This window comes from Neolamprologus multifasciatus, chromosome 12 (genome assembly GCF_963576455.1).
Source record: "Neolamprologus multifasciatus chromosome 12, fNeoMul1.2, whole genome shotgun sequence".
In the NCBI taxonomy this organism is placed as follows: Eukaryota; Metazoa; Chordata; class Actinopteri; order Cichliformes; family Cichlidae; genus Neolamprologus; species Neolamprologus multifasciatus.
In genome coordinates, this window is record NC_140450.1 from 19,424,254 (window position 1) to 19,446,469 (window position 22,216).

The 22,216-nt window shown below is 39.7% G+C and overlaps 2 protein-coding genes across 5 annotated transcripts in view; one reads left to right on the forward strand and one right to left on the reverse strand.

Annotated features, from left to right (window-relative positions):
* Positions 1–21,157, forward strand: aifm3 (AIF family member 3). 4 transcript variants are annotated; one of them, XM_085179799.1, is made up of 21 exons: positions 2–634; positions 5,460–5,667; positions 8,660–8,873; positions 9,922–10,031; positions 11,209–11,318; positions 11,419–11,463; positions 11,551–11,647; positions 11,783–11,895; positions 12,353–12,439; positions 12,581–12,672; positions 12,768–12,898; positions 13,239–13,354; positions 13,609–13,680; positions 14,004–14,067; positions 14,181–14,257; positions 14,333–14,450; positions 14,553–14,651; positions 14,861–14,936; positions 15,068–15,172; positions 16,577–16,597; positions 16,756–21,157. In XM_085179799.1, exons 2-21 carry the CDS (start codon positions 5,637–5,639, stop codon positions 16,796–16,798), a joined length of 1,821 nt encoding a protein of 606 aa, XP_085035925.1. In that variant the 5' UTR covers positions 2–634; positions 5,460–5,636; the 3' UTR covers positions 16,799–21,157. The 4 variants fall into 4 exon arrangements, with proteins under 4 accessions (XP_085035924.1, XP_085035925.1, XP_085035928.1 ...); XM_085179802.1 differs by having other exon boundaries at positions 16,577–16,593; XM_085179798.1 differs by having other exon boundaries at positions 1–634; positions 16,577–21,157.
* LOC146506846 (uncharacterized) overlaps positions 20,366–22,216 on the reverse strand; it is a 10,463-nt gene continuing 8,612 nt past the window's right edge. The window contains exons 11-12 of the mRNA XM_085179805.1: positions 21,411–21,498; positions 20,366–21,034 (exon numbers count right to left, since the gene is read on the reverse strand). Coding sequence (XP_085035931.1) covers positions 20,981–21,034; positions 21,411–21,498 — 142 coding nt within the window. The 3' untranslated portion in view covers positions 20,366–20,980. The remainder of the gene's footprint in view (positions 21,035–21,410; positions 21,499–22,216) is intronic.

Consider the following 22,216-nt stretch of genomic DNA (forward strand, 5'->3'; position numbering starts at 1 on the left):
AGTGCTTTGAGGAGGGTAGTTAAGTCTTTGATCAGGTTTAGCTGGCAAGTCAGGTCTTTGACATTTGAAGGCGAGGCTGAAAGGGTCTGAACAGAAAAGCAAGCCTGGCGCGCGCACTCACACGCAGAGAGAGAGAGAGAGAGCGTGTGTGTGTTTTTAGGAAAGAGAGAGGAGGGTTGGGTGGAGGAGAGCAGGGAACGGTGAGAATTCATGCTGTGTTAGCATCCCCTCAGCAACTCCATCAATACCGCATACAGCTGAGAAACTGGCAAAGGTCCTGCTGCGTTTTCAGGCTCGGACTGCAAAAGAGAGCAACTCCCACGACCGGTCGGCTCAGTGTGCTGCTCCTGCTGCTGCTGAGGGGGACTCTGAGAGGGGCAGAGCGCACACACACGTACGCTCACCCACACACTCACTCACTCACTGGAGCCTCTGCTGCATCAAGAGGAAGAAGAGGAGTGCGGAGGAGGGTACGGAGGGACACGCAGACTGGGAATACTCTAGCGGAGAGAGCCAATCCGGAGAGGGAGAAGACTGCGAGGAGAGCCGTGCTAATATGCTGCCGTGCTCCGCAGGGACGGCTGAGCACCAGGGACTTTGACAGGATCTCAGTGCACCTGCTCCATGCACGCGGGTAAGACCCTTCAGATTCATTTTACACCAGGGACTCAGAGTTAGAGGTAATTACTTTATATGTGTTTATGTGATGCTGCGTGTGTGTGTGTGTGTGTGTGTGTGTGTGTGTGTGTGTGTGTGTGTGTGTGTGTGTGTGTGTGTGTGTGTGCGCGAGAGAGAGATCCCACTTATTTCTTCAAGTGGGTTTTGCCTGCATTGGTGCACTGTGGTCACGTACAGTACTTCCATAAGGAAGTTGCTTGCTCTGGGGGCTCTTCTGTAGAGAAACATTCACTGTTTCTCTACAAATCAGTTTGTTAATAAAAACACACTCATGAGTGGAATAGATGAAAATCTTGGAGAAATTCTGATCTCTCCAACTTCACGCATATCAGATAATGTTTTCCAGTCCATATACACCAGTAACATTTACAAAAATGAAAACAGATCAAATATATCACAGCACATCTCCAATCTTAATTTGACAGCAGCCATGTGTATCTTTGTATGCGTCTGCGTGTGTGTGCTGAGAAACTGGTCACTCTCAGAACTGCTCTAAGGAAGTACAGCTGCCCTGTAGGGGTGTACACCCCTCTGAAGAACTCAGTTCCAGTTTTCCATGACATCATGGAGAGGTTATCGCTCAAAGTAGCAGCAAAATCACCTGATAGAGCCATGTAGTGCCATTGTTAACCAACTTAAGCTTTACAGATAAATACATACAAAACATATTGGCATCTGAGTCAACATAAAGCCACAGGAACTTGTCTACTTCATGAACTCTGTGCTGTTGGACAGTAAATAACGCTGAATGCTTATTTGGTCTTTGTTTTCTTGAACCACGTAGCAGCTGCTGTATCATGTGAAGCAGTAATGTTTTTTGAATTCCCCTTAAAAGCTTAATTAGGACTGTACCTGACTCTGTAATCAGGTAAATGTATAGTTTATTTATCACACATTATATTCCCGTTTCTGTTGGCGTCACATGGAGCTGAATTTATTTCTTCAAATCAAAGGAAACAAAAGCAAGACTATACACAAACACTGATCTGAATAATCTCAATGAAATTCAACACACACACACACACACACACACACTGGAGCCTCCTAATGGGGATTGTGGTAACTGTAATCCACACTTTTTTTCTTTCATAGTCTGTGACACGTAGGCACTGGAGTAAACAGAAGTCAATCAGAAGCTTGGCGGCATTTCAGGGAACACCTTTAACTTCAGACATGGCTTGGGACACTTGCTGCCCTTCCCTGTCCCTCCTGTCTCCTTTCACTGCAAACAATTAACACATGAACAGCAAAAAGACACCAACAAAAAAAAGATCAAGGATTAAAATGCTTTCATTTTTATACATTTGTCAGGGGCACTGAAGACTTCATTAAATTGCTAGTAAATAAAATAAATGGTCAGTAAGCTCAGCAGCAGGTTTACACAATTGCAGGATGACTCCTCAGGCTTATCTTGCATTTCACAAACCAGAAGAGCTGACTGTGAGGGAAAGAAAGAAGCGTGGTCAAATATTAAGCAGCATGAGGCCTTTTATCAGCCAAGGATCAGAGAACTCTAACTACAGGCTAACCTGTCAGGATACCTGCCAAAGCAGGTGTTTTAAAATAGTCGAGGTGTTATGAAGTGAATGAGCCAATGAAAAGCTGATCTTCTCTTAGTACATATGGAGATCGCAGCATGTTCCTCTTCTGCTAACGTTACACATGCTATCACAGTTTGCGTGGTGGTAATTTCAGTGGGTGTGTCCATCAAAGGGCTGGCATTTGTTTCACTCACGTTCACTTTATAGATCAGCCTCTTTTCCACCAACCAGTAGTTGGCATTTTGCTAATTCTCCCCTCTGACATTCCAGTAACAGGTTTTACATTTGTAGGGAAGTGAGTGAAGCTGACAGCTTGTTTGCAGGCAGGATTATTAGCACTGCTTGGGGACAGGCCCAACAGTGAGAAAGAGTGAGGGATCTGCGTCATATGTTGTGAGGACCAAATCTGCTTAACCTACTTTAGTTTTGCACAACATATCTTGGGTTTACTGGAGCTCCAGTATGGTAGCTATTTGTGATCCAATTTGTTGTTCATCAAAGTTTCAGTGGTGACGAATTATTTAAGGGACAACATGCAAGGGGCAAGTTTTCCTACATATCTTCACCCTTCAGAAAAGGACTTGATTTTTTTTCTTTTTTTGCTTTCTCTAGTTAGTGGCTTACACAGAAAGCACTTGGCAGTGCTGGCATGGATGTTAACTAAATGCAAGGAAATGTGCTTGGCATAGATATTTGAAGGAACAGCAACAAAAATACAGATTAAAAAGAGGCCAGAGCCAAGCGAGATCACTAGATTTTCATTAGATTTTTGGCTTAACAAGTCAAGTAACACCTTGTTCAGTGACATCTCAAAGAAACAGCAATTAAAATATTATCCTTATTTAAGTAAAAGTCCTAAAACAACAACGGAAAACTAGACCCTACTTAATGATTAGCAAAAAAATGTGCACAAGTGTATTTTAGTAGCCATTTCCAATATAGGGTTTACTTAAAGGGCCATGACATACATTTGAAGAGTCCTGAGATGATTAATGAAGTGAGATCTAGCCAATATTTCACAAAAAGACCATCTTTGCCTTTTGGTGAAGTATTGGGATAGTTTTACCTCTTTGGATTAGCAAACCATTTAAAAGGTTTATTGGGGATTCTGTCTCTTGTTGAAACACTTACAACTCATAAAGTGTTTGAACTCCAAATAATGTTTGTAGAATCTGCAGTTGTCCTTATATGTGGCACACAGCAGGAGATGATACACTTCACATGCGTTCTCACTACTGGCAACACTTCAGAAGGTTTAGGAAAGAGTGTTGTCTAGTCAGACCATACAGCAGGCAGGAGTGAAACATGCTGTGATTTCACTGGACAATTACCTGTGCTGTTGTTACATGGAAAGAAACAGAGCTGGCAGATTAAAAACTGCTTAATGTACAATTAACCTGCTAAGATATTTCCATTATCAGATGCAACTTCACGCTCATTCTATAGCGCCTTATGAAAGCAACTTTAGACTAAGAGCTGAGACACTGGCAAAAGGTCTTTACAAAGTGCCCTTTGTAAGAGATTGCAGGTCTGAAAGGTCAAATCATCCATCAGCTTATCCAGCCTGGTTATCTGAGCTGACAGGACAAAAGGAAAGATACACTCTGGATATAACACCTCACATTACATCAACATCTCTAGCCAGTTTAGAGTCACCAGTCAACCCAACACGTATGTTTTGGGGACAACCTGGAGCACTCACAGGGCCAGGGAAACCATACAGAGAGGGGCCCAGGAGGTTCAAACCCAGTAACTTCTTTCTATGAGGTGACAGCGTTAACCACTGTACTACTGCGCCTCCCACCTGAAATGAGTAAATTTTGGACAGAGCACTTAACATCCATTTATTTATTTTTTTAAATATTTTAATTTAAACTTTTTATGGAAATGAAGAAAAGCAGAGCATAAAATGAATATTTTTGTGTGCAGCACTAGTAGCTCAAAAATATACTTAAGTTGTCAAGTTTGGTGGTATAAACAGAGCCTGAATCCAGCATGCGAGACCAGAAGGAGGAAAATAAAAGAGAGACCTTATCGCAGTTGATATGTCCAAAATAAACAGAGCCAGGAAATAATACAAAATATATGGGAACAAACTGAGCTGCAATAGAGAGGAACATAAACAGATGCTGTAATTAATGGGAAGGCGGGTCTACACATACACACAGAGAGGGCTGAGAGGCAACAGGAGATTGGTGGGGATGAGCCACAACTGAACATAATCAGCACAGGTGAATGCAGTTAGGGCGGGGCTAAGGGGAAAACAGACCATTAAACTAAGGTTAACCTTTAAAGGAAAATAGAAAATAACACAACAATCAAACACAAGATACAAGACAGGGGAACCAGAGGGAACTAAAAATCCTAAAAAATCCAAACCTCAGAACCTAAGGACCATCCTAAGTATCATAAGTACTTGAGTAAATGTACTTTCATCCAGAGCAAATCAATACAGTGTACATATGCAACACCAACACACTGTTAGCTGCAGATTTCTGTCCAATTAGAGGAGATCTTTCCATTTCTCATTTGTCTTCAGGAACTTTCTCTAAGCAGCGCTCCATTCAGTACTGCAAAGTTTTTTTTTTCTAAAGTTCAAGGACATTAAGATGTGCTCAGAATATCAAGCAGTCCTTTTGGTTGAACCTCAATAGGATAATTTGGTGATGGATTGCACCACGTTGAGTGATACACCTGCCATCCTGTGTATGCCGAGATTCATAGCAGCCAGTGAGTAACTAGCTACAGTATGTGTGGGTGAAATACCAGAGCTGGCAGAAATGTGTGAGGGCAATGTGGAAACAAAACAAGGGGGATTTTAAAACTCAAGGGGCCCCTGCTTCCCTTTAAAGCGCAGTGTGACGTGAAAGCTAATAGGTGTCGGAGTGCTGTTAATATTTAACAGTTTCCCATGCAATATGCATGAACGAAGGCAACAGTGTGTGTGGACATGTTCCTAATTAACACAATTGCTTCCTTTTTACAAGCACTAACATGTTACATAGACAAAGATAAACAGTGGCTGGGTTAGCTCTCCTCAGGGTCTGACTTCTGCGTCCTTCACACATTTCAGAGCGACATCAGCTGCACATTAGTAACACAGACATAAAGACAAATATCAGTTTGGTAATGATAAAAACAACACAAGTACATTTTCTAATGCTTGTAGTTTTAACAGCAAGTCATCACAGTGTGACGGTGTGTGTGTTGTTTACAATTTCACTCGCTCTGTGCATTCAGATTATGTGGAGGAGCTGACGTGTGCGATGGCCAGCTTGGACCTGCAGGTTCTCAGACCTCCAGCTCTGCATTACCGTTACCTCCAAAACAAGCAGCCCAGCTCCACGATCTGACTGTACCTCCCCTCCTCTCCCCCTCTCCCCCTCTCCCTGGGTGTCCCTCAATCCTGGGCCCACCATGGGAGGATGCTTCTCCAAACCCAAACCAGGTAAACAGCATGTTTGCCCAATTCAAGCATTAGTAAATTAGTAAAATCCACAACTGCTGTATGATGTCCTTTACTTTTTTGGATAATTTTTTGTCTTTACATCTTTATAAGTCTTGAGTCACCGCTCGTTTCATTATATTTTGCTTCCAAGGAGCCAGGCTTTTAATTCTTTTAAAGTGGTCTTAAGAAATGGTTCTCCGGGTTTTCTGAAGGTCTTTCAAAAATGTATTGGATTTATTGGCTGCTTTTTCTCTCATTTCACTCCAGTCCTTGTACCTTTTAACACTGTTCAACAAGGGACCTAACTCAATGATAAACCAGTGTTCATTAGAAAAAAAATATTTTTTTTAAATAAGCACTTTGTCACTACCGTCCAAAAACACAAAATTTGTTCCAATTTCTTTAGCTGAATATATGAAAAATGCCAAAGGTAACAGACTGATGGATATAAAATTGTATTTTTGCACTAACAAGGTGATTCCCAAAAAGCTTTTAGTAAAAAAAAAACATGCCATATCACAGCATGGTGCGCAGTGTGTCCTTAAAAAATGTGACAAAACTGGACAAGTGCCAGACAGAAGAAGAAGCCTTCCTATAAACTATCTGCAGCACATGAATAGTATGTGAAAGTAACGTCCTTAAGAAATAGGAAAAAATCGAACAAGACTTGGGGCACGACCTGAGTGATGCATTTAACCCTTCAGTTGTTCACCAAAGCCTCATCAGCAATGCTCTCAATTGAAGGGTGGCTGTCAAGAAGCCAAAGTTTTCATTCAAATTGTTAATATGTGCGTCAGGGCAGGAGAGAGGTGCGATAGTGAGTGTCTACAGCCATCTGTAAAACATGATGAAATCTCTGTTGTGGTTTGGGGCTGTTTCACTCAGTGATGTTGGGAATCTTGTCAAAACTGATGGCATTATGAATGCAGAATGTTTTTTAAAGAAATACTGTTGTAAGGATAGTGAAGAAAATACAACACAATAATTATACTAAAAGCACACTATTTTAATTTTTATTCTATACAAGGTTAAAATTATGAAGCTTTTCAATGTAAATCGGGACTATTTGGTGTCTTTGTTTGTCATTTTCAGAGCTGTTGCTTCCAAATCCTGTTATACACTTCCCCTCAGCCTCCTCTGTTTGCAGTTTATTTTGTGTGTGTGTGTGTGTATGTGTGTGTGGGAGGAATTTAAATGCTCTCCCTACTGTCTTTGGTTATTAAGGACTGCATACTGAGACACAAATATCTAAAACTGACATATGTACAGTACGTGTGAGATCTGTTTATGCATCACCTCAGTGTTGGCATTGCTAAGAGGTACTCTAATAACATACTCGACTTCACATTCAGGTGCACTGAATAAGATTTCATCATCTGTTCAGAGACTCTAGTTGTATGGAAATGATGACTGTCAGGCAGCTGAACGGTAATAAGTGTTGATAACAGTGTAACCTCCAGCTACTAATGCACACTCAATGCACAACAAAGATTTACTATCTACACTGGAAAAATGTCTCAGGTCAAAGGCTGAAGTCACTTTCAAGTTCTAATAGAATGAGAAGAATAGAAAAGATTATTATTGTCACTATACACATGTACAATGAGATTTAGAGCATCTTCTACCCAGGCAGACGTGTTAAAGCATGAGATGGAAAAGAACATTATTAACATGAAACCTATAAAGTAGCTTATTCAGATACTTTATACTATGATTTATAAATAAGGATGACTCCCACTCTAAATATACAGTAAATACTGTAGAAGATAATTTATTCCCAGTTATATAGAAGTGTAAAAAGTGGGAGTAAATTTGCACCATTAGAAAGTCTATGATGGAGGGAGGCCTTTAAAGACAAACTGCTGTACCATCTTTATTTGCCTAAAAATGTGAAGAAATACAAAAAATAAATATAAAATCTGAACATTTTACATAATTATCTATGCCATGCTTGCTACTGAGTAAATGTAAAGTCTGTGCTGGGCAACTTACAAGAATTAGATCAAATATATTTATGTATGTTATAACCCTGATAACTACTTAGTCTGATCAAATGAAGCATCAGTGTGACGACGTCTTATTTAGCCTCAGATATTACAGCTGCTTCTGGAGATTCTCTTCAGCCGTGGAAAGCTTTCTCTTTCTTTTCTCCTGCAAATGCACTCACTACTATGATTTTCCATTGATTTTAATTAAGACTTGCTCAGCAGGAGAAAATTCCAGCCAGATTACTGTGTAAGAACCGGATGATCAGCACATTTTTCCAGCCGAACAGATAAAGCCTGCTGCAGTGAAAAAGGAGTTACACAACTGCTTCTTAATGTTCGCAAATACAAAGCAAACAGCAGCGCATCAGAGAAAACTGAGTGGCTCCAAAATCCATAGATTAATGTGCTCCGTGCTGCTGCAGTCTGTATTTTTTTGCTGTCACCTTGGGAGAGCTGAAGCTGCACTTAAATCTCCACCGCTCCCATGAATATCGCATTATTTAACGAGCATCATTTAAAAAGCCTCTTCAACCTGGTTAAATTGTATTTTTGAGAATGAACTGATGATTTTTTTTTAAATTTAAATGCAAATTGTTAAACTATCTCCCTATTTTGAGGATTTTTATACCACATCACCAAAGAAACAACTGTATAAGAGGTATGCACTAGAAGGGAGAGAAAAAAAGAAAACAGGGTTGCACATGCTTCCTGCTTTCATTTGTTTGAGCTTTGTGGATGTCGGAGTCAATTTGTCCTAAGGTTGTAGACATCTCTCTGGGCTGTAAGGCAAATTGCTGCTATAAAACTCTAGAGAAGGATAGAAATGAAATAACACAGAACAGGTTTATGGAATAATAAAGATAGTCCACTGGTGATCGTTAGCATCAATATCCCCTGAAATCATTTTCATTTTAAACCTTCACACCATAATTCTGCATCAACTGCATTTATTCAGCTGTGCGTTTTCGCACATTTTCTGATTGGGCCATGTCTCTGCTGTGCAGTTGAAGTAAAAGTGGAACTCTCTCTCCTGGATAAAGAAAAAGAGGTGGACGGGCTGTCGCCTAATGGCAAAGCGAGCCCCTTTGCTGAATGCAGACCTAACGGGGCCCTGGCTCACGGCTCTGATGATGACTCGACCCTGCTCCCTCTCTACCACAAACCCCGGGACTATGTGGAGGCTTCTGTGTGCCACGTTAAAGATCTGGAAAATGGACAGTAAGAACGTGATCATGCAGCTTTTTTTTATTCATTCACCTGTTGATGCACATTTTAAATATGATAAAATACTGAAGGAAAGTAAAGCTTGGGAAGTATTGAATTAAGCAAGGCCGTCTTAAATTGTGAGATCAGGATTGTGTTTCCTTTTCCATTAAGATAAGGCAAAATTTCATTTCCCAGCGTTAATGGTAGTTAAGAACTAAATTGTGAGGATGTTTGGAGGTCACCCAGAATTAATTAATTCTTTGATTTTAGTGTTTTTAGGTGACCTGCATAGATGTAGCACAGATACAGTGCCTCCTGTTTAAAGTGCAGAAATTGTTTGCTAGACGCATCCATGACCAAACACATGTAGTTATAGCCATACACACTGGGATAGTGATACAGTTGTTGTAGTTTTGTACATGAAACAATGAGTTTTAAATCAATTAATCAAAATGTGACTGAAGTGCAGACTTTCTGCTTTAACTCGAACTTTAACAGAAGTACTGTATTAACTGTTTAGGAATTAAAGACATTTATTATACATAGTGTCTCATTTTCAGAAGCTCAAAAATAGGTTGGACACTTGAGTGACAAGCAGTTTAATAACTAGGTGAGGCCAGTTCCAGACTGACTATATGAAGTCCAAAGAGATGTCACTCTGTCTCTAAAAGAGGATCTTTTTACACTCAATCATGTTACTGACCTGTTACCAATTAACCTAGTTACCTACAAAATGCTCCTCCAGCTGTATCTATTAAGTACCCCTTACTTTTCCAGCCTTTTGTTTCCCCCATCACAACTTCTATATTTTACGGTGAATAAAATCTCATAAAATATCAATTTATGTGAATTGCAAATTATTGTGCTTTATTTCTATGTTTACATTTTATACAGTGTCCCAATGTTTTTGGAATTGAGGTTGTAAAATCCTTTCAAAGTAAAGTTTACACATCAATCACATCATCAATCACATCTTAGCTGTTTGAGTTGAATTACAGAAAGCGTGTCATTGTCCAGTTACTCTGGATCTGACTATCATCTTATTTTGTGTGCTTGACAGAATGCGAGAGGTTGATTTGGGAAGCGGCAGGGCTCTGTTGATTAAAGAACATGGGGAGTTCACAGCCATGGGCCACAAGTGTCCACACTATGGAGCACCTCTGGTTAAAGGTGAGATATATATTTTGAGTTATGGAGTGACGGAGCGAGCAGGGATGGGTAAATTTGTGCCCCCCGAGTTCGATGTCTGCACATAGTGTTCCACAGTGGATGAGAAAGCTGTTTCCCTGCACCCTCAGGTGGGGGAATAGGTCCTGACCATCGTTTGTGCTGAATGACAATCAAGTGTACTGATTTTTCTTGGAGTTGGTGTGGTGCTTAAAAGTGTTCTGCTGAAGGACTTTAATACTCATATTGGCAACGACAGTGTGACCAGGAGGGGTATGACTGGGAGGGGCAGCCTGACAGATCTGAACCTGAGTGGAGCTGTGTTACTAAACTTATGTGCTAACCACAGTTTGTCCATAACAAACACAAAGTTTGAGCATGAGAATGTCAGTAAGTATAATGAACCCCAGGACACTCTATGATGATAGGTCTCGTGATTGTTTGCTCAACCAGTCTATGTGTTTTTTCCTGTGGGCAATGCTTTGAGAGTAGGGAGTAACTAAGGGCCATTCAGTCCCTGTATAACCACAGCAAGAGCTTGGTTCACATTGCCAGTAGTAAACCTGTTACCAGTAAAAGCTGGACTCAAAGACCAGGACTGTTCTTTGTCAGTGATTCTGTTCATGACTTTTATGGATTTTCTAGGTGTAGACTAGTGATGGAGGGTTTCTGATTTAGTGGCCTCAGGATGAAATCTCTGGTCCTTGCAGATATTATGATTCTTCTGTCCTCCTCATCAGGCAGTGACAGTTGAGTGTGAAGTGGATGAGAAACATTACCATTGTCCTTAACTGGAATAGGGTAGAGTGCTCACTCCAGGTCAGAGATGAGTTGCTGCCCAAGGGGAGACGTTTTAGTATCTCGGGGTCTTGGTGCAGAAGACTGACAGATGGATTGGCATGGGATCTGCAATAATACATATGCTGTACTGGTCTGTTGTGGTAAAGATGGAGCTTAGTATGAAAGCAAAGTTGCCAATTTACTGGTTAATATTGGCTCAGTAATGGCCACAATCTCTGGGAAATGATCTCTGGGAGATTACGTCTCTTTTCTTGCTTGGGAATGCCTTGATGTCCCCCCTCGATGAGCTGGAGAAGATGGCTGGGGAGAGAGATGTCTGGGTGTCGCTGCTTAGACTGCTAAACAAAATGTATGGATGGGCCATATGCTGTTATTTCAGGTGTGCTGTCCAAAGGACACGTGCGCTGTCCCTGGCACGGTGCATGTTTCAACATTGCAACAGGAGACATTGAGGACTTCCCTGGACTGGACAGCCTGCCCATCTTTCAGGTGACCTCCCACACTGGTGCTACCTCTTAACACATTTCCTGCCTAATCATCTTTTTAATGATCATCAAAAAGTGTACACATCACATAATTCTGTTTGCAGGTCAGAGTTGAAAAGGACAAGGTAATCATTCGGGCAAACAAGCAGGTAACACGAAGAAGAAGATGAAGAGTTCATGCAGGAAAGTCAGCTGACCACCTGATTGACCTAGGATCTTTCTTTAATGATTTTCAGGCTCTTCAGTCACAGAAAAGGTCAAAGCCCATGGCCCGATGTTCAGCAGTCATTAACTCCAACACAGGATTCAGCCATGTTCTCATTATTGGCTCAGGTTAGTGTGTGTGTGTGTGTGTGTGTATCCTCTTTATTGTTTTATGTCTCACAGCTGACCCTAAATAACTCCATCTTTCTTTGAGTTTCTTCCTTGCAATGTTATGTGCATCTGTTTTGGTTAACTTACTGGCAGGTCCAGCCAGTTTGGTGTGTGCAGAAACACTGAGGCAAGAGGGCTTCACAGATCGCATTGTCATGTGCACTATGGACAAACATCCTCCATATGACAGGCCTAAACTGAGTAAGGTTTGTACACAGACCCTGAACACATACAATGAGATAGACCTCACTTAGCCACCAAAGTTACATAACAGACCGCAGAGGTGCTGCTGTGGTCAGCGCTGCTAAAACAGTTCTTTGAGGAAAAGCTACACACTTCAGAACAACCAACAAAGCAAAGGAAAATGGCTTGTACATAAAAAATATATATATAAATAATTCATAATTCCAAATATGACTAAGATTTTGAGTCATATCTGGTGTAAAAACACACTTTAAAGGCTGCCTAGTCACAAAAGAGACTGTCTAATACTTCTGTGACTAGAATGACTGCAGGATCTGTTGTGTTTTTACAACAGGTTGAATATGATTAATTGTGACTTTGCAGTTTCGAGCAATAGCATGGGAATGAAAGGGTTAAATGACATTTCTAGACTTTGTTCCAACTGTTTCCTTTGCTTAGTGCTAACTTGCTACCCCTCAGTCCTTAGAGAGCACGGCAGAGCAGCTGAGACTGCGCTCCATGGACTTCTTGCAAGATCATGACATTGAACTTCTCAAAGAGAAAGAGGTGATTAATATTTAAATGTTTAATTAATCATTAATTAATGTTTAATGATATGTATATATCTTTTTTTGTTAGGACTGTTTTTAAAAAAAGAAACTGAAGAAAAACTTACACCTTCATTGTTTTTGTTTTGTGCTTTTTTAGGTGGTGGCAATAGATGTGAAAACACAATCTGTGATATTTGAAGATGGCCTGAGGATGGAGTACAGGAAACTCTTTATTGCTACAGGAAGCAAGTAAGCAAAAAATATTCTTTTCTCGTGATGCCAAAGAGCTGAGAATGTAAATGAGTAAACTGACACCCGATTGTGCTCCTGTTCCTGCTTGAAAGACCAAAACCAATGAACTACAAGGGCAAAGATGTCAGGAATGTGTTTCACCTCAGGACGCCCGAGGATGCTAACAGCATAGCGAGGCTAGCCAACAACAAGAATGCAGTGATTGTGGGAACGTCATTTGTGGGTGAGGCAAAGACACATTTATAAACATATTGTTTTCATAACATTTAAATTCGCAAAGCAAAACAAAAAAGTATCAGATATTCAAAATTCTATCTTTTATTTAATAGATAAAACGAATATATTGATACACTGTACAGTTTTTAAACATTATATTATATTCTTTCATTTATTGTTTTATTTATATATTAATTAATTCAGACATTTTTTTCACAGTACAGCTTTGCATATAAAAAAATGTCCACTCATTTCCAAAGGTGTTAACTCTTAATGTATTACTGTTTTGTGTCATCCTGCATTAACTAGTGTGTATGTTAAGTGCTGTTTATTCATTATGACGGCAGGTATGGAGGTGGCTGCAGCTCTGACTGACAAGGCCCACTCAGTCTCTGTCATCGGGATCGAGTCTGTCCCTTTTAAAAAAGCTCTCGGGGAGAAAGTAGGGAAAGCCATAATGAAGGTAGAGACGCCCTCCTGGGAAATCAAGCTTTTCAGAACATGAAGCACTTTCACAATTCTATCATCAGCATTCTCCCTGAGAGGAAACTATTAGTTAAAATGCAAATCATGTTTCGCAGGTCAATACTGCGCCACAAATGGGAGTGTAAATCTTCTCATTAGCGGCGATTGATCATGCAGACACATGAAAATTCAGCGGTGAATTTTTTCTCTCTCTGTTTTCGAGTATTCACTAGAACCGTTTTGTCTTCGCAGCTGTTTGAGGCAAACAGGGTGAAATTCTACATGCTGAACGAGGTGTCAGAGATGGTTGGCCATCATGGACAGGTATTCAGAAAGTGAGAGAAACAGCACAATGCTCGGACGCACTATTGTCTCTTGTTTGATAACGTGGCAAAACTCAGATAAGGAGATAGACATTGTGTCCACTGAACTTGGGATATTGAAGATTGCATCCATCTCTTGGGGAAATGATCTAAATAACTTTGAGAGACGCCGTGACTTTACATGTATAATCCCATTTCTCAGTAAAAAAAAACAACTGAATAAAAAGGCCAGTTTTTATATTAACATTTATTTTGTGTGAGAGTTGTTAATGTATCAATAGATACACTAGCGCATAACTGCAAGCTGTTTTTTCCCTGTTACAGTTGAAAGAGGTTGTACTGAAGAGTGGAAAAGTCCTGCGGGCAGATGTGTGTGTCATTGGAGCAGGTGATATGAAACATAATGCAGAATATGTCCTTATTGTCTGTCATTAATTATCTAAAAATTACTTTGGTGACATTAAAAGTGTGTTTTTGCACTCTTGCTCTGCTCTCTTGCAGGAAGCGTTCCTGCAACAGGGTTCCTGAAACAGAGCGGCATCCACTTAGACTCCAAGGGCTTCATTACTGTAAACAAGGTGCTGTGCAGAGCCTGGAGCCTCACTTAAACTGTTTGACTCCCATTTCGTTAAATTCTTACATCTTTCTTCCAGAATATGCAGACAAATGTTGATGGGGTCTTTGCTGGAGGAGATGTGGTGATGTTTCCTTTCCCACCACGCAACAACAAGAAGGTGAACATCCCTCACTGGCAAATGGCTCATGTACACGGTGAGTTTGTTGTAGCATGTTCTTGACTGCATTCACATTCCATAACTAAGGCTTTTATAACTCAACTATGTCAATGTTTTTGGTTTCCACTGGCACTAACAGGAAAGGTAGCAGCTCTTAGCATGATGGGCAGAGCCACTGAGGTCAAAACCGTGCCTTACTTCTGGTCAGCCATGTTTGGGAAGACCATACGCTATGCAGGTAGGCGGGCCTTCCAACCATCTTTAGTGTTTGCTTTAGCCTGAAAGTTTGTGTTAAGAGGAAGACTGACTGTAAAAAAAAGATCAGAGACTGAGAGGAAATGCGTGTGCCCTGAAATGTTGGTACTACACTGCCATCTAGTTGAACAAAAATGAAGCCCGTGACCAAGAATTAGGCCTGAGTCGGATTATTTTTTTCTGTTTGTGGAGGTTATGGTGACGGATTTGATGATGTCATTATACAAGGAGATCTGGATGAACTGCGCTTTGTAGCATTTTATACAAGGTAAGATTTCTAGAATTTTTCTGATATCTTAGTTCGTTTGTGTGTTGTTGTTTTTTAACTATTGTGAACTAATATTTATCTTTTATTGTGAAGGTACCTTCTCATTGTTTCCTCCTCTGGTCCATCTATAGGAGTGAGGAGGTGGTTTCTGTCGCCAGCATGAACTATGATCCCATTGTATCCCGAGTGGCAGAGGTCCTAGGATCCGGAAAGACGATTAAGAAGCGAGATGTGGAGTAAGTGTCCTTCCGGACCAGAATCTGGTCGTGGTTACAATAATAATTTTGGTGTCTAAGGTTTATGTTAAAGAAATACCTGACAAATGTTATCAATCTGACAGAAACCACAGTGAGACATGGAGTTTATAATCATACGAAAAGTTTTCTGTGAGCCAAATAAATGGTCTTATTTTAACACACTACAGAGCAATAATATATTTAGATATTTTACATGATTTATTGATATTTTAAAACTGTATTTTAAGGATTACAAATTTTCCCCACTAACTATATACACTCTTTTGACAATTAGTTAAACCCTGCTGGCACCAGGTTGAATCTCTCGTTCCACCACATCCCAGTGGTACCCAGTTGGTAGTAAGGAGCTCAAAGTGTGCCAAGAAAATATCCCCCACAGCATTACAGCACCCCTACCAGCCTGGACCATTGATTCAAGGCAGGATGCATCCATGTGTTCATGTTCTTTATGCCAAATTCTGGCCCTGCCATTTTAATGTTGCAGCAGAAATTGAGACTCATCAGACCAGGCAAGTTCTTTCATTCTTCTATTGCTCAATTTTGGTGAATATTGTGTCTCATGGTGAGCATGAATTGTAGTCTCAATTTCCTGGGGTTATTTGAGTCACTGTTCCCTCTCTGTCAGCTCGAAGCAGTCTGGTCATTTTCCTCTGTCCTCTGGATGTTTTTTGTGCAAACTCTAGAGATGGTTGTTTGGGAAAATCCCAGCAGATCAGCAGTTTCTGGAATACACCAGCCCATCTGGTACCAACAACCATGCCACGTTTAAAGTCACTCAAAATCACCTTAATTCCTCATTCAGATGCAGAGTTTGAACTTAAACAGGTTATCTTGTCTCCATGCCTAAATACGCTATGTTGTTGAGATGTGATTGGCTGTTTAGGCATTTGTGTAACAAGCAGTTGAACAGGTGTACCTAACAAAATATTCATTGACTGTATAGCAAATACACTGAGTACATTTGCATTTTAAGAAAGAACCAGCATAGTTATGAAGTATTTAAATAGTTTAAGCAGTTGTAATTTCCAAGTAAACTCTAAGTTTGTTTCACTTTAACCACCAATAATATTATTGATATATAATATTATACTACTATTATGTCTTTAACTGTATATAAATTCTAAAAAGAATTAATTGCTTGTGATGCTCTCTATTTTTGTTATGAGTAAACATTAACAGTAATATAATATTAAGTAAAACTAGAAAAAGACCAAACAGGTTCAGTTTCTTGACTATTATTAGGAACTGCTGGATCTGTTAAATGCAGCAGAACCATACCGTAATGATGTTGCTGGAATCCTTTGTGTCCACTTTTTTCTTGTTTTTGTGACCATACTGTTGTTGTGTCTTCTGTTTCTAATAATGCTTGCAAAAAACCTGAAGGATGTTAACACGACTTGGCAAGTATGGAAAAATATCTGCTTTTTCTCCTTTCTGCTTCACGCATTAACAGCCACTCACAGGGAGCTGTAATTTATCAACTAACGTGTGATTTTGTTGGCATGTTTTTGTTTGTATGTAATGGGATTTTATGTGTCCGTGTGTGTGTGTGTGTGTTTTAGGACTGGAGACATTTCTTGGTTGATTGACAAAGGCTCTCAATGACTTCCCATCTGAAGTTCCCAGTCCCTTTGGACACCTCCATATGGACACTCATGGTGCTGAGACACTGAGCAGCTATCAGTCTATTCACAACACACACACCCTGCTAATATGACTGTCTGTTTGGGACATGCTTACCTGAGGACATCACTCAAACTTTCTTTTTCTCCTAAGAGACACTTTAAAATAACAAAAGGAGCCACGCACGACCTGAAAACACTGAGCGACTGTGTCGGCAGGTCTTTTATTATCGATGTTGTCTTGTTTCACAACGAAGCAATACCGGTGTCAGCCTCTGTGCTGCTGCAAGATGTATCTACCTGTACACTTTGTTTATAAGAAGCCAGGGAAGGGCAATGAGTTTTTTTTTGTACAGATAATATTGTAAATAGTTATAATCCTGAATGCACTGTAACAAAATAAGAGCATACATTTCCCAGTGAATGACAGACGTGGTCGTATGCTTGCATACAGGCCGTAGATCTGCATGGTATAACTTGCTAAAACAGGAGTTAAATTAAGCCCCAAACTAGTAAAAATAATTTTAATGTAGTCACATGAGCAAAGCTTAAATCTGCAACAAAAACAAACTGTGTTACCACTTCAGCACAAGCCTGAATGCAGCTTTTAACCTACTTACCAACTCTCACTCGCAGTGTTAATTTGTGATTTATTATAATGGTTAGACTCACAGCTTACCTCTCTGTTATGGTTGCCTTGCTAGTAGAGTGCACAAATGGAATTCTTATTCTTTGATAACATACTAGTGCTTTTACTGTAGATTCGTGTATTTTCTAACAAGTAGGTATAACCCCTCGAAAATGAATAGTGAGCATTAGTAGCTTAAGGTTATTTTGGATAGCCGTCACCCCCGTAGAGACGTTGTTTGTTACTAACTCAGGGAACTGAGGATTGTGGCCTGGGTTTGCCAGTCCCTCTGCAAGCAGAAAAATTGAATTTATTGCTTAAATATTTCCTCACAGTTACTGCAGTTTCAGTGGTTCAGAGCTTGCAATGCGCTTCATGATAGAAAGCAGATATTTGATTGCATCCCGGAGTGCCGCAGATCCCGAAACACTTGAGCTCTGACACACACGTCAACAAAGCGATTAAAAAGGCATTGTTCTCCCTGCAGAGATGTCTGGAATGGCATTTTTATAACTAAACTTTGAAATAAAAGTCTTCCAACAATAACTGCTTTATGTTACATTTTATTTTTCATGTTATTCTACTTGTTATTTGCATGTCTGTTCTTGACTGTATTAACTGGGGAAAAAAAAACGTGTAACAGGTTTAAAAAAATGTTTAATGATTTCCAAAGAGGTAACAGAGCGTAGTTTTTGCATGTTTTTCTTGACAGATTTCATTCTTTGATTCATGGTTATTAAAAATATAGATGAAATCACTTGAGTCTAGATTTCATGCAGTAGCACAAACATTTCACAGAATTTATAAATGACGTTTCACAACTATATATATAAAAAATCTGAATTGTGAGCCATCTAACATTAAAAAACAAACAAACTGGGAGTGTCCACAACTATATTGCAAATAGCCTGGAGGCTTGGATAAAAGTAAGGATGCACCGATCCAACTTCTCTATTCTGATAAAAATTCCGAAATGTCAACTCAGTGCTTTTGCCACCAACTCTTTCAGTGCACCAGAGAAACGTGTATTATGAAGCAAGATTTCATCTTAGCCAGGTAACTTCAAGTTTAGGCCTGGGTTTTCTGGATTACAAAGGCAGTTCACATCTTTCTGGGATATATGACCATAGAAACTTATGCCAGACAGCTAATCTGCTCTGGAGCAGATCCCAAAAACAGTATCACCATTCCTGGAAGAGCTCTCAGACCTCTGTTCACAGACACTTAAGTCTGAAGTTTTTCTGTCATTAGCATCAATAAGGAATATAGATATAGACTCCTTCATATAGGATGCTAAAACAGGGCACACATTTGTACATGTGGACCTCATTTGCACCTAAGTTAGATCTACATTTGACCTGTTTTTCACATTTTTCCTGCAGCTGAAAGAGTAAGGCAACAATTGCCTTATACACATCTCATCCACAATTTACTGTGGCAGATCCTGCTGTTTATTCGTGATAGAGCTGTAATGCTAGTATGTCTGTTGCCTTACACAGTCAGCATTTATACCAACTTTCCTTTCTGGCTTTCAATCGGCCAGGCTTTATTAATATAGTGGTGCTTTTCCAGTCTTACTGACCAAAATTCTTCACAAAGTGCCTTTTAATATAATCTTTCTATTACGTACACACTCTGCTTTCAGCCAGTGTTGTGTGTGTTTGACTGCTTCATATTGTTCTAATATTATAGTTTTACCTCCCATTGTAAAATCAGCCTATAAAACGGACAGATCTGCTGTTACAGATTGATCAGATGCAGTTCATCTAAACACATTTGTAGCCATGTAGAAAAATTGTGAGTTAACTTATCGAGCTGATAACCATCTTCATGTGACCGATTAAGCTGCTCGCTAATGTTAGAGGTTTATTTATATCAGTCACTGCAGTTAAAAAAAAGAAAACCTCAAAAGCAGCTCTAATGGTAACGTAGAGCATTGGATCAGTGCATCTCTAGGAAAAAGCACCTCACATGTTGACATCTGTCAGCACTAATAAATACATCTACAAACAGTGTGGTGAAGGCAGTATATGGTGTCACTAGTTACATCTATCAATAACGGACCGGCAGGGTTCAGTGCTTATTAACACAAGTAAGAGGTACCTGACAGCGCACTGTACTATGGTGTCCTGAGGTGCAAAACACAACAAAAACTACAACAAAAACTAAATGAAACTTCAAACAAACAAACAAAAAACATTACAAAAAAAAATTAAACTCACTTTTCTCAGAAGCGTTGGGGCAACATTTTTTATTGTGACTGGACAGAATCAAGGTCGCCGGCTACAGTCGGGAGGGATTTCCAGCTTCTATGCTACTCTTATATAAAAACCTTACTTGAAAGCCCTGAGGCCCACTTAAAAGAAATATGGTCAAAGAGATGAGGTTGTGTTATGCTGAGAGCTACAATCCCCACCATGGGACCATTCGCAGCTAAAGCAGATCCTCAGCAAGGATTTCTAGGTGGCATTTTTATAGCCTCTATTTGATAGAAGAGTAGAGAGCGGACAGGAACGTAAGGCGGGAACAAAGGGCCAATCCAGCCTTTTGACTGGATCATGTAAATCATTACAATGGTGACACAAGGCCAAAATATACAATATCCTCTGTTGGTTTGAACAATGGGAATATTGTGTTTCTACATGCTCGTATAATGATAGAGTCAAGTCAGACTTAAGTATTTAAAATTACTTAAATACTACTTAAAAACTATTTACTGTATCATGAATTTTAATTATTAGCACCTTATTTTAGTGCATCTAACGCCAAGTATTTGTAGGTAAATATAATCACATCAAATTGCCCAAGAAAACTGCTGAGAGTAGTACAGAAATAGAAAAACTGACTTCAGCCTGTTCCCAGGAACTTGGATTTTATCCGGTCACAAACAAGAAATGTTGTCACCAACTTTCCCGTCAAATGTTTCTTTTTGCTGCTGTGTGTGGCACCTCTAGGCCACCGTACTGTGCTGTACTGAAAGTCTGTGCAACATCTAACAATGATTACACGACAACGATTTATATATAAAAATAAGTGATTGGCTCTTTGGAGGCAAGAGAAGGATTCAACGCAATAAACATGTTTTTATCAGATGTCCAACTATAATGCCCAGGCTTTAATCACAGCATTGGTTATTGTAGCTATTGCTTAAAACACATTCTGGTAACACTGCACTCAGGACAGTGCAGTGCGATATAAAGACTGATCACATGACAACAATGAGAACTACCTTTATAGAGGACACCATGAAAATGTGTTTGCTGGTAAAGGCAGCCCCAAGTTCAAAATTTGTAATTTGTAAACATTTCATATTTTTCTTGCAATAATTACCCAAAGACTATAAAAAAAAAAAAAATCCAGTCACAGTCTGGCTTTCATTAAACGACTACAATCATAGCTTCTCCAATAATTAGTAATAAAGGCACTTTTCAAATCAGCTGCTGAGATGATAATTGCTGGCAGTGATCTCAGCTGATTTAGAGCTTACACCTGCGAGCTTACAGGTACTGGTGCAAAGTGTCTTCAGCTTACCCAGGGTCAGAGGTCATATTCTGCTGCACACTGCTGGAGGTACCATTCATACAATTTACTCTGTGGAGAAAAGTTACCTGTGTGAGATTCACAATCCTGATGTTTGATAAATTGACAACACGCATGAACTGATTTTCTTTTCTTTTTGGGCCGAGCGAGGGAAGCTAAACTAGCTGAAAACACAACACTGACATAAAGTTTACTACCTTATGAAGCATTCTTGTTTTTAGTTAGCACTCAGCTCACTTAAAAAAAACCCTGATGAACACTAAAAAGCTCCATAAAATGAAGGGAAGCAGCAGAGTTGGCAGTAATTTCCTTTATACTAATAACAAATCAATAAAATACTTAATTACTGTGGCATTTAGATTTGCACAATCCAAATGAAAAAACAACTTAGTTAAGAGAGCATACGGACACAAAATGTACATCTAACCTTCTTAGTCTTGACGATATCTTGGATGTAATCATTGTACTCTGCCATCATCCTCTTCTCCTTCTTCGTCAGAGTCTTATTCCTCCGGCTGAGAATGAAGAACATGACAGCATTAAAATACTCATGTTTGTAATTGCATGTACAGTCTACACCTGTTCAACTGCTCATTACACAAAACTAACCAGCCAATTAAATGGCAGGAACTTAATGCATGTAGGCATGTAGACAAGGTCAAGTTGATATTAAAATGAAAAAGTTCAAACCAAGCATCAGAAGGGGGAAGAAATGTGATTTATATGTTTGAGCGTATCATACAGGCCGGTTCTCAGGCCTGGTTCTTTAAAGGGTTAAAGGAGTCATTTTAATGTCTTGATACGACATAAGGCCCTTGCGATCTTATAATGATCTTATTCAACCATCAAGACCATTCAAAAGGAAAGAAAAATAGAAAAAGCATTTGCAGAAAACTACAAAGAAATTGAAAATTTGAATGAACCAATCCCTGTTTAGTTTACTGCTTGATCAGGTGACATTGAACGGACACATGAACTGTGGTTGGTGCCAGTCAGGCTGGTCTGAATATTTCAAACTGCTAATCTACTGGGATTTTCCCACAAAACCATATCTAAGGTTTACAGAGAATGGTCAGAAAAGGGGGAAATATCCAGTGGGTGAATACGCCTCGTTGATGCCATAAATCAGACGAGAATGACCAGAAAGGAAGGTAACAGTGACTCAAATGACCAGTCATTACAACCAAGGTGAGCAAAAGAGCATCTCTAAATGCTCTCTAACCCATCTGCTTT